At 46.5% G+C, this 14,171-nt stretch overlaps 1 protein-coding gene across 1 annotated transcript; it reads right to left on the reverse strand.

Annotated features, from left to right (window-relative positions):
• Nucleotides 1-443: 443 nt before the first annotated feature.
• On the reverse strand, nt 444-6,477 carry LOC6604533 (sodium- and chloride-dependent GABA transporter ine). Its single transcript, XM_026989362.1, has 9 exons — nt 6,061-6,477; nt 5,579-5,870; nt 4,868-4,959; nt 3,644-3,778; nt 2,360-2,489; nt 2,196-2,288; nt 1,175-2,126; nt 931-1,107; nt 444-859 (listed from the first exon to the last, which is right to left on the reverse strand). Exons 1-9 carry the CDS (start codon nt 6,473-6,475, stop codon nt 572-574), a joined length of 2,574 nt encoding a protein of 857 aa, XP_026845163.1. The 5' UTR covers nt 6,476-6,477; the 3' UTR covers nt 444-571.
• Nucleotides 6,478-14,171: the final 7,694 nt, after the last annotated feature.

A 14,171-nucleotide genomic window follows, 5' to 3' on the forward strand; every position in this document is an offset into this window, starting at 1 on the left:
GTCGTTTAATATTAGCGGCGTCTGCCGGAGGAGAGCCATACTGACTTAGTATCGGGTATAACTGTAGAGTTGCGGTGTCCGCAGCAACTCACAACGTTCCCCCTCGTTTTTGTTTTATCTTGTTCTATCTGCTTGCAGACATCACATAACACAAAATTTAAATGAATATAATTTCTGCAAAACATTGCAGCTGACATAAAATATTTCGATAACACAGGGACACCTCTCGCGCCTAGCAGCACTTTTTGTGGCTTTTCGCATAACATAAATTGGTCGTGCTACATTTCGCGTCTAACAGCTCTATTCAGATAGAACCAATTTAAAACCTTCAAGTTGATAGAATGTTATAGAAATGTATTCTTTGTCTCTGTCTAAGTCAGGGCTAAAAAGACACATCGAATTTCACACTGGAGACCGGTCAAATGCTCCAACTGCTATCGATATCGATTGTTCATGACAATGTCGATAATTTATTTAGTTTGATTTAATCATGGAAAGCCAGAAAAATGATTCATTAAAAATACTCAGAAATCGGTTTTAGTTGAACAGGATATTCGTGCCAAGCGCTAGTCTATTTGCCATTTTGCTCATCTGTCGTGTTCGGTGGTGGCTCGTCGTGGGCCTTGGACTGATATTTGTATTCCGAGTGGGACCCCTGGGGGCCCGTGGTCGAGGCCTGCATAGCATTATAGCCGGATTTTGCTCCCAAATGATGTAGGTGGCTGGTTGTGGGCCTGTACACGGTGGCCAGCTCCTGGGCCAGCATGTACTGTTCCTGTTCTGGGTAGTCGTGTTCGCAGTGATGTTCGCCACAGATCTTGCACTCGTAGATATTTGGTCGTAGCGTGTTCTTGATGCGCTATAGAGAGGAATACGTACATTGCTATTGACGAATGCTAACAAATAGACAAGACAAATCTATCCACTTACATCCCAAAAGCTGTCACCGCCGGTCCGCAGGAAGTTGATTAGCGCATACCCTGGTATGCAGATCAGTGAAAAAGATGCGAACATCCATCCAATGCCATACGCCCAGTCTGGATAAGTATATCTCCCATTATGATACGTTGGCTCACGATAGTTGATGAGACTCAGAACCCAAATGGCCTACAAAAAGAGAGAAGGCGACATGATATATTGTTCATCAAGTTTCTACTACACCCGGATCACATACAAAGAGCAGGCAGGGTCCCAGCACAAGCCAACAGGATCTGAGATAGAATGATGGAGCCTTTCCGGTCATCTGCTTAACATTCTTCGACAATCGTCCGGTGCCGTAGAACCAGGCTATGGCGATCATTTGGCAGAAGGCTAGAAACATAATCGTCACCGAGGCAGCATAGTGGTCTATCAGCTGAAAGTAGTAGATCCCACCCTGTATGATGTTCGGCATACCGAAGAGGCACGAGATAACGCAGACAAAAAGCACAACTATCTCGTGGTAGCCCAGGTGCCTTTTAATCCAGCGCGGAAAGCCATCCTGTATAGACGTGACCACCACCTCGACAATGGCAAACTGAGAGTTCAGGCCCAGGCAGAGCAGCATGAAGAAGAACATGACCGCCCACAGCTGAGCGTACGGCATTTTGGCCATGGCCTGTGGATACACCACAAATATCATGCCCGGCCCATCGCCAATGACGTCTCGCACATTGGTGTTCTGCTCCAGTGCTAGGTTTCCCAGTGTGGAGAAGGCGAATATGCCAACCAGCAGGCTGGTTATCATATTCACTGCACTCACCGCAATCGTGTCGCGGAGTATGTTGTTGTTGTACTTGTTGTAGCTGGCAAAGGAGATCATGGATCCGAAGGTAATGCCCAGCGAATTGAAGTTCTGGGAGGCGGCATTGATCCACACATTGGCGTTCTTCAGCTCCGACCACTTTGGTCGGAAGAAGAAGCGCAGACCCTCGGCCGCCCCGTCGAGCGTCACGGCTCGCACCATTAGTATGATGATGAGCACAAACGGAAAAGTGGCCGTAAAGTACCGCACCTTGGCCGAAGACTTGATCGACTTCCATGTGGCAAAGTAAACCATCAGCCAGGCACAAATAAGACAAGCGAAGAGCTCCCATCGCATCATTCCCGGATATTCCAGGCCACCGCTAATCTGTAGCACCTTATTTCTGCAGGAAGAGTTTTAAAAGAGTCTTAGTAGATTTGTGAATTGGGGCAAATTGGAATGCATTCATTACTCAAAGAACTCCTCTGAGGGGGTGCGTGATGTGTCCGGTGCACTGGCATTGATTTCCTTGCGTTGCGGCACCCAACAGTCCGGCGTATTCCATCTGAAATTTAAAGATTGTTATTCGCGATGGCGATGGTACATAATTGCATTGCTCTACTCGGCTTAACCTACCTGTTGTTGCAGTCAATCCAGGGCATCTCCGTTTTAAATGACGTAAAGAAGTAGTAAATTGAATAACCTATGATGACGCTATAGTATGTGGACATGAGAAACGAGACGATCACACTAGCGAGTCCAGCTCCTGAAATTTTTGGGATGGATTTTAATTACTGGTATGTGATTTGCTCATCATCAACAGATATTCTATATGTTTACATTGACAGAACGCATAGTAAAAGTAGGAACCAAGATATTTTTAATAAAGATAACTCAACTAAAACTCAACCTGATTTTTGTTTCTCTGTATTTCTATTTCTTTTTCAAATGCATTTGGCCAAATCTTTTGCTTGGTATGTAATGTCGATTCAGTGAGCTAGGGTATAAATTCCCATATTCCTAATTCATCCAGCAGCAAATCCGACCGGTTTCATTTGGAACCACATGCTTAGTGTCTAGACTGACGATCATCTGCATAATGTGCAATTCGTTCTGTTTGCCACAGCGACAATTGGATGGACTCGAAACCATTCGCAAATCTTGGTTAAGTAGTTTTACACAAATTAATATTTATTATCTTAGGGCTGCGAGTGGGAGAGTCGGCAACCAACGCCGCTTGGTTGGCAAAATATTGACAATAATTAAGCGTTTTGTAAAGTTGTTTTTCAGATTTATGACCCTACTGACAACCTCAGCCTTGGGACCGGTCCGAGTGTGGAGGCGTTAGAGACGGGAGCCGGGAGCTTACTTCCGCGCCTCAAATTTTCACGCCACTGCCACAACGACAACAATGAATCCGGCTAATTAGTTTCCGTCCGTACTCAAGTAGAGCACCCCACGGGGGAATTCAAAGCTAAAAAAACATCGCTCACACATCCATGAGCATGCGAGTACACATGCATATATGTATGTACATATATTTTTTGTTAATCTAACCGACCTTGGCAATGGATCTGGCCAAGGCAGCGAAACTTTCTAGCTGGTCATGGTACGACGCGTAAGCCTCACCCCGCATCCGCGTTTTTCCATTGTTTTCCTGCCTAATTCATTGCGGCGGAAGAATATTTGTGAAACCCGAAGCATTTTCACAAATGACGCAATGAATTTTATTTCAAATAATCTTTTATTTCGAATTGGCTCTAAAAGTTACGAGAATTTAGTTAGCCCATTACCCATGAGATGTGGAGACTCCCCATCCCTCGTGTGATCTAATGGCTTTTCAATGCCTTATCTAAATATGATCAACATCGGAATGATACGAATTTGTAAGTTTTCTACGTCGCTTCGTCGTAAACTTACCTTTGAACAAAGGACATAGTTGACCCAGGGCGCCGATGGGTCCACGGCCAGTGTACTGGCCCACAGACAGCTCCATAAATAGCAGCGGAATGCTGCATATGAACAATATTATGCAAGAAGGCACTAGAAAAACACCTGGAAATATCAGTAGCAAAAAAAAATTAGATACGGGTCTGTATGTAAATGTGCGCACAAATGTGACAGCAGCTAAGTAAATAAATTAAATTAATTATAAATATTTGACATCAACAATTGCAAATTGCATAAGGCCGTACGGGCTGTACGAGTATCTCTCTCTCCCTACTTTTCCATCATTATCAAGAGATCTTGTGCTCATTATATACGTAAATGGGGCACCAGGTCCGACTCCGAGTCCGAATACGAGCCAGAGACCGAGTGACCGAAGTAAATGAAGATGGACGCGGGTATCCAAGTGACTCGCGTGATCATCCACCATGGATGGTGGGAGGGAGGGAGGAATGTACGGGAAGACGTTGTCCAGATGATGACAGTGACCGCTTTATTTTAAATTTTAATTTATGGCTTTTAAACGCTGGAGCGGAAATGCCGCTTAAAGCGCAAAATTGTCAAATGCTTTTGTAAGTGGAGCTCTTGTGGTGTCATAAGCCCAGCCAGGCGCATTCAATTGATGTCAACACTTAGTCCGTAGGCAGTGCACCCCTAACAGATTTCGCGAGCACCCAAACAGCGACCGCGATTAGTTGTTGCGTCAAATGGCTTAATTGCAGTAATCACATGCCCCATACCCCAATGGGGGCTGGCCCCGTGAGGTGCTGGTGTTGGGCCAGATGATGGGGCTGATGCGAGTGGGGGACAGAATGCTGAATGGGGTGTGATGTGGGAGGCGATGCATCTCTGTTTCCCCTTTGTTATACATATATCGACTCTGTTATAAAGAATTCTAGCCACCACAAATCAGACATTTAATCTGAATCTAAACAGGGTCCTTGTGTATATTAGGGATTGCTTTGTATTTCATTGTTCAGATCAGCCCACTTATCCATTTAATATTCGTTCATATTTAATCAGCGCTTATTCGCTAATGGCCTAAACTAATAAGGCTATGATCATATGTGCATATATGATATATGTATGTAGATCAATACCAAACACTTTTAGGCAGCAGACATGGCCTGATGCGATTCGATTCGATTGGGGCTTTACGTAATGATCCAGCGATCGATTCTTACACTTTGGCCACACGTTGGAAGCGGAAGGTGGATTGCTCCGAGTGTTTCGATGACTGGGCATCGTAGTCCTGACGGTAGGGCATTATGATGCGGTCTACTACGGGTCTGATCTCGGTATATAGCGTGGTATAGCGAGAGTAACTTTATGATATGTCCTTAGTTCACGTTATCCATGCGGCCATCACTGTTGGATTCACTCTACACACGCTCAAGCAAGGACAGGACTACGGATAAGATTACGGAACTGGGATAACTGCGTCGTCTGCGGGCTGACACGTTACTGACTACTGATCCGGGCGCTTGGCCGCCAGATTTCAGATTCCAGCAATCCAGCCAGCCGCCATGCATTGGAGCACAATGGGGCGTGGTAATTGCTCGAATCAATACCTATCTATTGATCTCGTTAAGGAACACTGCTTAAAAATAGCTGGTCCGCGATCAGAGGCTGCCTTCGACACGTTTCCAGCGCCCCAGAGGCGCTATCACATGTCCCCGACCAGAGATGCCACAATGGTGTTTAAATTCTCTGTTTGCCTGCTGTTTGAATGCTCCATGAGGCTATGCCAACATTTGCTTTTTATGCTGAGGTGCCAAACGCTGGCCAAATTTGCCACAAATGTTAGTTCGTTTTATCGGCTCCGCTTTGTAATGCTAATGGCCGTAGATAGGGCTGATTGTACTCGTTCGCAGCTGTCTACGTTTATGGATTTGCTCGATAACTTACGGCGGTGTCTGAGGATTGACCATGTCGAACAGCTCGTTGGCGGTGGTCGGCGCTCGGCGTATGACCAACTTCCGTCCGTCTGTGGATCCAATGCCAATGGAGGCAAGTGAGCGGACCGATGTCACATCCGAGTAGATCTGTTGGGCGGGCAAATCGTGAAATAGATAGGAACTGCCGCTCAGCGAGGCCTGCGGTTGCATATACAGCGGATTGGGGGCATGCAGCCCAGAAGTGGCAACCGCACTGCCACCCACAAGATTGTCACTGCTGTCGATCAGGGCAGGCATGTAACCTAAAGGTAATTTGTAGAATATATTTTAAATGATTTTATAAAGGAATAAGATTATTATACAAAGTACATCTGCTTCAATTGAAATCATTAATGAATATTTTAAGGAGGATATCCATACCGAAAATATTCATTTTCTAACGAAAAATGTTCAGGACTTATAATGAATACCCTTCTCAAATTCTCTCCTTACCTGAAACAACTGAGCGCATGCTGCTGCTGTGGCTGCCGATCCGGCGCAGATCTATGCTGAGCGGCGACACGGCCACCGTATCCCCGGACATTGTCGTGGTGGTGGTGCAGGTCAGGGTCGCGGGCGTGGGCGAGATGGGAGCCGGGATCGCCGGATCGCAATCGTCAAGGGTGAAGGTCACCGTGGCAGTCGCTCCGGGTGTGGGTGTGGCCGGTATTATAATGTACTTATGGGCACGGGAGGAGGACGAGCGTATGAGACGCGCCTGTTCGTCGCCGCCGTCGCCACAACTCTCGGCACCACTGTCCGACAGCTGGCTGTGTCGAAGCGTGGAGCGCTTCGTCACTAGATTGAGGGCAGTGGGAGAGGAGGCTGTCTTCGCCAGTCCGCCAGAGTTTTCATTGCTGTCCGACATGCTGTTGGTTTTTTTTCTGGGATCTGGTCTGTGATCTCCTCCTGGTTGCTGGTTTGTTGCTGCGCAAATTCGAGCTGCTGGGGTTGCGTTTTGGGGCTGATCATAAAACCATGTTGGACTGCGGCATCTGCTGATGTTTGCACTGGCTTGCTGGTGTTTCTGCTTTCGTATCTACTCGTATCATTTTAATGCTCACAATCTGAGGCCGGGTCTTTTGCAGCGTTTGCGACTCTCTTAGCGGTATCTTGTCGGGGCTGCCTTTAAATCACATAGAAAAACCCTGAATATAACAATCTTGTTATTGCCGTTCTCTGTGGTATGTTAGGATTAGGCTTTCAAGTCATATTGAAATAAATCAGTAGCAAAGTAGAAATATACATGGCAGAAGACAGATCATACTCTTGCCGGTTTCTGGATCATCTTTATATGAAAAAACTTTCCTTACGAAAAACTATTTTGTGTAGCCTAAGAGCACCCTCAGACAAACAAAGCTAAAGTATTTCGATAATCATGACATAACGAAAGTTTCTAAAGAATTCACTCGGACTCTCATGTACATTTTGTATGTACATTTTGTATATATGTATTTCTTCTTATTTTTTGATATAAATAAACAAGCTGAAGTTTTGTCCCATTTTTTTTTTAATTTTATCTCCGCCAGAGATAAAACTTCACACGAGCTCTTCACACAGCACTCACACAGACAGCTACTAACACTTGACTTGGCAGATACAAATTTGTATCTTATCGGTAGACTGTGCCCACTCGCTGAGCAGCACCTTATGTGGCAGAATTTCTTTGCCTGCTTTCATTTGTGATGGTTTAACCATATCAAGATAGTCTCTTCTGCCCGATTGCCGAATTCAAACAAATTGAAATAAAAGTTTCCATGGATTTAAATGAACGGACAGTACGCGTCATAAGCATGCGATGATCTTTTTGATCTGTTGTTTGCTCCACTGACTTTTCGGTATCCAAGGGTCACTGAATTCGAAGAGAATGGCAAAGCTATGCGTCAATTAATAATTACGCATCTTACACGACAATACTCGTACAAAATATGTCCCGCATATCAAGTGTCTGACACGCCAAGGGGGTTTCATTGTAACAGCAATAGCAATAAGCTGGTCTGGCCTGTTCCCCAAGTTGTATGTAAATTTTGTCTGGCAGAGCGCGAGGCACAAATATAAAATGTTTGACTAAGCTTGGAATTTGAAATACTAAATAGATTGGTGTATGCAAGTGTTGGGTTTAGGTGGGGTATTATTTTTACATAACTGTGTGCCGTAAGCCTCTTAAAAGATTACTTTTGAGACCATCTTTTGTCTTGGGATGACATTGCCAATTGTGGATATATCAGTAATTGGTTGGATCAATCAATCACTTATGATCCGTGTAGAATATAATGACTTTCTTTGTGGGGTATTCTCAGTGCGGCCAAAATCATGAGAAAACCCCAATAGTGAGAAATGTTTTACTAATTGTTGTTTGTCTAACAATGGGACACAAATTGTCATCCAATACGCGACGTTCGATTATAAATCGTAAACTTTATATGGATCTTGTGCATCATAAAGCAAATGTTCTACGAGTTTTCACACTGTCGCTTGTTCGACCATACAAAAATTAGCACTCGGACTTGTTAATGAGAGCTATCGTGGCCCATCCGCCAACTATCAATCGATAGGGCAAGTATGCCATTATACAACTATTGTTTGTCCAGTTGTCGGGGCTCAAACAAACGGAGATTGAAGAACTTTTTATTGATGGTTTTGTTGGTCACAAAACAGTCACCGCAATCGAAAACACGACACACTAACCGAAATATAATCACACACATTAATTATGGTAATCAGAACGATTGCAATTGACAGTAATAATGGTAATTTCATTCATTTTGTTGCCAGCTCAAATACAATCAACTTTGCTGGGATTCACTTTTTCTGTAGTTTTATTTATTTATTTTCCCCATTTGTTGCCTAATTTCCATCATAATACTCGTAATAACATAATCAACACACATTATATGGAATTGTATCAATTACCCGGCAACGACAGTCGCCCGGAATCAAGATATACCGGTACTTGATACTCAATGCGAGAGTCGGTGCGACTGCGATTTTATGAGTACCTTGAAGCTTCAAAAGATACCAAACTTTCGACGAATTCGCGGCCCGGGGTATACGCGCTGAATTATGGATTTCCCTTCAGACAATGGCCCCACAAAACGTGCCACCACGCGCGCTGTCAAATGTCAACTGATCCCATCCACGCTCGCGAATATCGTTTACACTTTACGTGGACGGCGGCGGTGGCGGCACCACAATCACTACGATCCGCTCTCTCATTCTCTCGTGGGGAATGGTACTCTCCATATGGTGCTCGTGCTCTTCATGTGTGGGGGCTCTGGCTCTCCATTATCAAACAAAGATACTACAACCAGAACAACAGACCAGCCAGCCATACCCATAATGGGAATAATGAACTGGGAATGGAAGTGGGGCTTGGGGTAAGCGGGTTAAGCTCGTTCTGCGGCTGCCAGACCACCTCCACTCTCCCCAAATGCTTATGCATATTAATTTTGATTACGGGTATAAAAGCAACAAAAAGAAGCTACAGTTTTGCGTCTCACAGATACAGCAGTATCTCAGAGATGATAGTTGACACAGATTTGATATTCGAGTGTTCTACGTATTAATTCTAAATTCAATAGGACATTTTGTGATTTATATTTATTTATTTATTTATTAGTTTACAATAAGCGATTACAATTAATTTCGTTTCTCATTTTTTGTCGTTTTAAATACATTTCTTTATAATTACAATTGAACTATTGTGTTCTTTTTACAATAAGGGTTTACTTTCTTTCGAATTTATCATATTTGCTGCCAGTGCAAAAAGTTTTGTCCAGATGGAACTCTATTTGGAGCTCTATAAAAGAGCTCGGATAAAATGGTACATGTTTGTTAAAGTTATAAAAGAAAAATAAAAGTGTTTGGTAATTGTGATCATTTAGGTTATCATTTGAAATAATTTGTGCACTCACTTAGGTACATCGAAGTGCGCCCATGTGTTTGTGGAATTAAGAAAATAATTTTATGCCTGGCATGGATCGGGTTCTGATTTGGGAGAGGATCAAAGTATGGAAACCTATACACAATAATGCGCTACCTAAAATACCATAGAGTTTTGCTGCCTGCGTATTATTTACAATGTCTGTCTCTTTGTGTACGTGTCTGAGTGCGAGTTTATATATTTTTATGGTATTTCACTATAAAGAAGTGCTCTTCTGTCTCTAAACGCTTCACGTTCGGCTTAAAGTAGTGACTATACATTTTGTTTACGTTTAATAATATTTATTTAAAACTTCATTTTAATAATTTAATTATCCAGGCTGATCATCACCCCTCTATATCCCTATACTCTCAATTAACTCCCATCAAGTACAGTGGCGCTCTATGAACAGGCACCGGAAACGAAAATTCGCTGCGTAGTTTCCGGTGCGTTGACAGCAGCGGACTCTCCTTGCTGGGGGAAATAGACGATGGAAGGGTTCTGGGGGAGGAAGGGCGCGCTGGTTCGTTGCCTTTTAAAGTATTCTTTATACTTGGTTCCCTACATATTAGTAAGTTTAGTGGAAGTATCTCTTTTGCATTAAAAACAATCACAACAATTTAATATTAATTGACTAAGAAACTACAAAAATAATTGGTTAACCATAGTAGAGGCTAGTGGTACAGTACAGTAGTACAGTGGTACAATGGTACAGTGGTAAGTAGTCGTGGGTGGACAGTGGTCAAAATCAAATCCTCCATTAGTCGTCGTCGTTGCAATTAAAATTAAAACAAGCCTAGTATTTCCTATGCATTAGATGGACAGTATGTATCGTTTTGTGCGCTGCTTGACGCCTCAGTGGCAGTGAAAGGTTATATAACTATTCTTTCTAGAACTATTTCCGTGTGCTTCGAGCTTAGAGTGTTTTTTTTTTATTTTTTTATTGGGAAAACAATATTAACAATAGTGGGTGGTGGGGGGGGGGGGGGGATGGGTTGTTGGGAATGGGAGTGTTGATGGTAGTTCCGCTCCCGCGGGACTGCCGTTAGGCATTACTTCGCGGTGCGGAGCTTGGTGTCTTCTATGGCTCTAGTTTGTTCGGCATCGCTCCAGCCTACGCAGCTCCTTTATGACGCTTGCTGCCATATTGGCAGCCGCGTGCCACGTCTGCTCGTCGGCTATCATCCGCTCGGTGAGGGTGTCTGCACTTACTCCTGGACTCGCCTCTCCTAGAATCTCTCGTTCCCGACGAAAGCGGGGACAGGAAAAGAAGACGTGCTCCGCGTCTTCATCAACTCCTGGCCCGCAGTAGCTGCAGTACGGGTCATCGGCGTGCTTGAAGCGGTATAGGTATTGCTTGAAGCAGCCATGCCCCGTTAGCAGTTGGCCGAGGTAGTGGTCGATCTGGCCTCTCTTCCGCTGCATCCATGGTCTCAGCTGGGGGATTAGCCGTCTCGTCCATCTTCCATTCTTGGCTTGGTCCCATCGCCGTTGCCAGCGTGCTATGGTGCCCTCGCGGCGTTCGCCACCGACTGTCAAGCCGCTCTGCCGCTCGTCCGCCAAGAGGTCCAGCGGGACCATGCCTGCCACCACTAGTGCGGCGTCCTCTGACACCGTCCGGAAGCAGCATGCAACCCTGAGGGCGCAGCGTCTGTATGCGCCTCTGCTGTCCCTGCTGTATGACGGCACCCTCATTGCTGGTGCCCACACAACCGATCCATATAGGATTATGGAGGTGACCACTCCGGCGATAAGCTGTCTGCTGCGTTGTCTTGGCCCTCCAGTGTTGGCCATCATCCTACTGATGGCCGCTGTTGCTGTGGCTGCCTTCGCGCTCACGTACTCCAGGTGCGCCTTAAATGTAAGTCGCTGGTCGAGTACTACCCCTAGGTATTTTAGGGCGGGCTTGGTCCTGATGGCAGTGCTGCCAACCATCACGCACGCCTGTTCGACCACCTTCCTGCTGCTTATGAGCACAGCCTCCGTTTTCTTCTCCGCTAGAGACAGTCCGTTCTCTGTGAGCCATGATGTTATTTTTCCCACTGCTGCGTTGCATCTCTGCTCTGCTCCTCTGATGTGCTTTGCTACCGTCACTAGCGCGATGTCGTCCGCAAAGCCCACTAGCGTGCAGCCTTCCGGTAGTTCCAGACGCAGGATGTCGTCGTACATCGCATTCCACAGGATCGGCCCTAGGACCGAACCCTGTGGGACGCCACCGGTGATTGTGTGCTGCTTCGCTCCATCCTCCGTGTCGTACAGCAATACGCGGTCCGTGAAATAACTTCGGAGCGTCCGGATCAGGTATTGGGGTATGCCTCTCCTCGCCAGTGCATTGAGGATGCTCTTCCAGCTGGCCGAGTTGAAGGCGTTCCGCACGTCTAGCGTGCACACTAGGCAGTATTCCTTCGAGCCTCCTGCCCATCGCGTTCCTGCAATGGCTTCTCTGGCCAAGCTCGTGACCATCTGGATGGCGTCGGTGGTGCTCCTCTGCTTCCTGAATCCAAACTGGAGGGTGGATAGGCCATTCCTTTGCGTCAGCTCGGCCTCGAGTCGGTTGCATACCAGCCTCTCATAGATCTTACCCACACCATCTAGCATGCATAGTGGTCGGTATGCCGATGGGTCGCTTAGGTCCTTGCCTGGCTTGGGTACCAGGGCAAGTCTCTGGCGTTTCCATGCTAGTGGTACGTACCGCTCCTGGATGCACTGGTTGTACATCCGTGTGAATGCCTCTGGGTGGGCACTGACCAAGCATTTCAGGGCCGCGTTGGGGATTCCGTCGGGTCCTGCCGCCTTGCCGTTCTTCAGTTTGGCAGTGGCCTCCTGCACCTCCTTCACCGAGAAGGTGGTGGTGGCCGCCTGTGCCTGGTGCTCAGCGCTGTCTGCCTCCTGGAGTGGTGGTTGCCGGGGGAAGAGTGCGCAGACAATTTCCCTCAGTAGGACAGGGCACTTGGGGGTGGGTTGCCTACAGAGCTTTCCCATGACCAGCTTGTATGCCCCTCCGAAGGGTTCTGTATCTGCCGCCTCACAGAGCTGCTGGAAGCATTTGGCCTTGCTGCTTCTGATGGCGTCTCTAAGGGCTCTCCGGTTTGCCTTGAATGCCGCCCCTTTAATCCCAAACTGTGGTGTACCTCTAGATCGCTGGTAAGCGCGTCGCGCTGCGCAGCACTCCCTCCTTGCTTGGGCGATGTGCTCGTTCCACCATGGTACTGGGCGGTGTCGACTTCCTCCTAGCTTCCTTCGCAGCATAGCTGCATCACAAGCCGCTACGACGGTCCTGGAGATGGATCTCGCGCTTGTTTCGGCGTCCCCGGCGGCAGCTAGATTCTCTGCTGCTGTTAGAAGCGCGCCCGTATCCAGCGTTGCTTCTTTGTAGCCAGTCAATTGCGCTCGTTGCCCCCTTGTTGCATTCCCGATGGCGGCTGTGTCCGTCATCACGGCCAGGTGGTCGCTGTGCGTGTACGTGCTCAGGACTTGCCACTTTGCGTGGCGAGTGATCTCCGGGCTTGCAAAGGTGAGGTCTATGATGGACACTCGGCCTGCTTTGCTGTATGTCGGGGTGCTTCCTGCGTTCAGGAGACAGACGTTCAGGCTCGCAAATTCCTCCAATAGCGCTGTCCCTCGGGGCGTGTTCCTGGCGCTGCCCCAGGTCGTAGCCCAGGCGTTGAAATCGCCCGCTATTATGACCGGGGATCTGTCCTTGGCGTCGTTGGCTATGTCCCTGATGACCGCCTCGTATTCACTCTGTGTGAATCGGGGGGCTATGTAGCAGCTATATATGTACATGCCATTATGTTTGGCTCTCACATATCCCATCCTAGCCGCTCTATGTGTGAGCTGGCCTGGTTGGGGGCCACAGCTCCAGATTGCCGCACCGCCGTCTGTGCTTTGGTGCCAGATCGCTTCGCTTCTTCCCTTATAGGGCTCACTGAGGAGCGCTACATCGATCTGCTGCTCCAGCACCGTTTGCGTTAGCAAGTCCTGGGCAGCTTGGCAGTGGTTGAGGTTCAGGTTCGAGCCTAGAGTGTGTGTGTGTGCATCTGTGTGTGTGTGTGTTAAACTCTTGAGCTCTTGTACAATCCATCAGAGACAATCGTTGGCATATTGTCAAGTGGTTATAGCTGACACACGCGAAAGGTCCAACGATTTCTTACATACTGCTAGTGAAAGAGTATTCTGGGGTGCATTGTTCGTTCGTGTTGGAAAATCAAGGCAGTTTTCAATTTTAAAAGGCGAGTTGAGTTCACGTTTAAAGTTACAGGAAGTGTGTGTGTGTTTGTGTTTCTGTGCTATCCCAGCAGTACTGGGAACTAGTTCGGAGGATGTGATATCACCACTCCCTAACAGACCAGGGGTACTTTCTTTACTAACCCTTAGCAATGCTTTTCATCATTTCCATTTTTACCCGCAATGTCCTACGACATGGGGACCAGCGACACCACTTCGTTTACCCCCGAACTAGTGATATGGGTACTCGTCTAGTAGCTAGTGAAATGAGTACCCATGTAGTAGCTAGTGAAATGGGTACACATGTAGTAGCTAGTGAAATGGGTACCCATGAAGTAGGTTATCAATCTTCATTTAATTTCATATTTAAATTTTGATTTTATTATATACATATTTCATTTAAGTTTTTAAGTTT

This window comes from Drosophila persimilis, unplaced genomic scaffold (assembly GCF_003286085.1).
Source record: "Drosophila persimilis strain 14011-0111.01,24,50 unplaced genomic scaffold, DperRS2 tig00000233-arrow-arrow-pilon, whole genome shotgun sequence".
Lineage (NCBI taxonomy): Eukaryota > Metazoa > Arthropoda > Insecta > Diptera > Drosophilidae > Drosophila > Drosophila persimilis.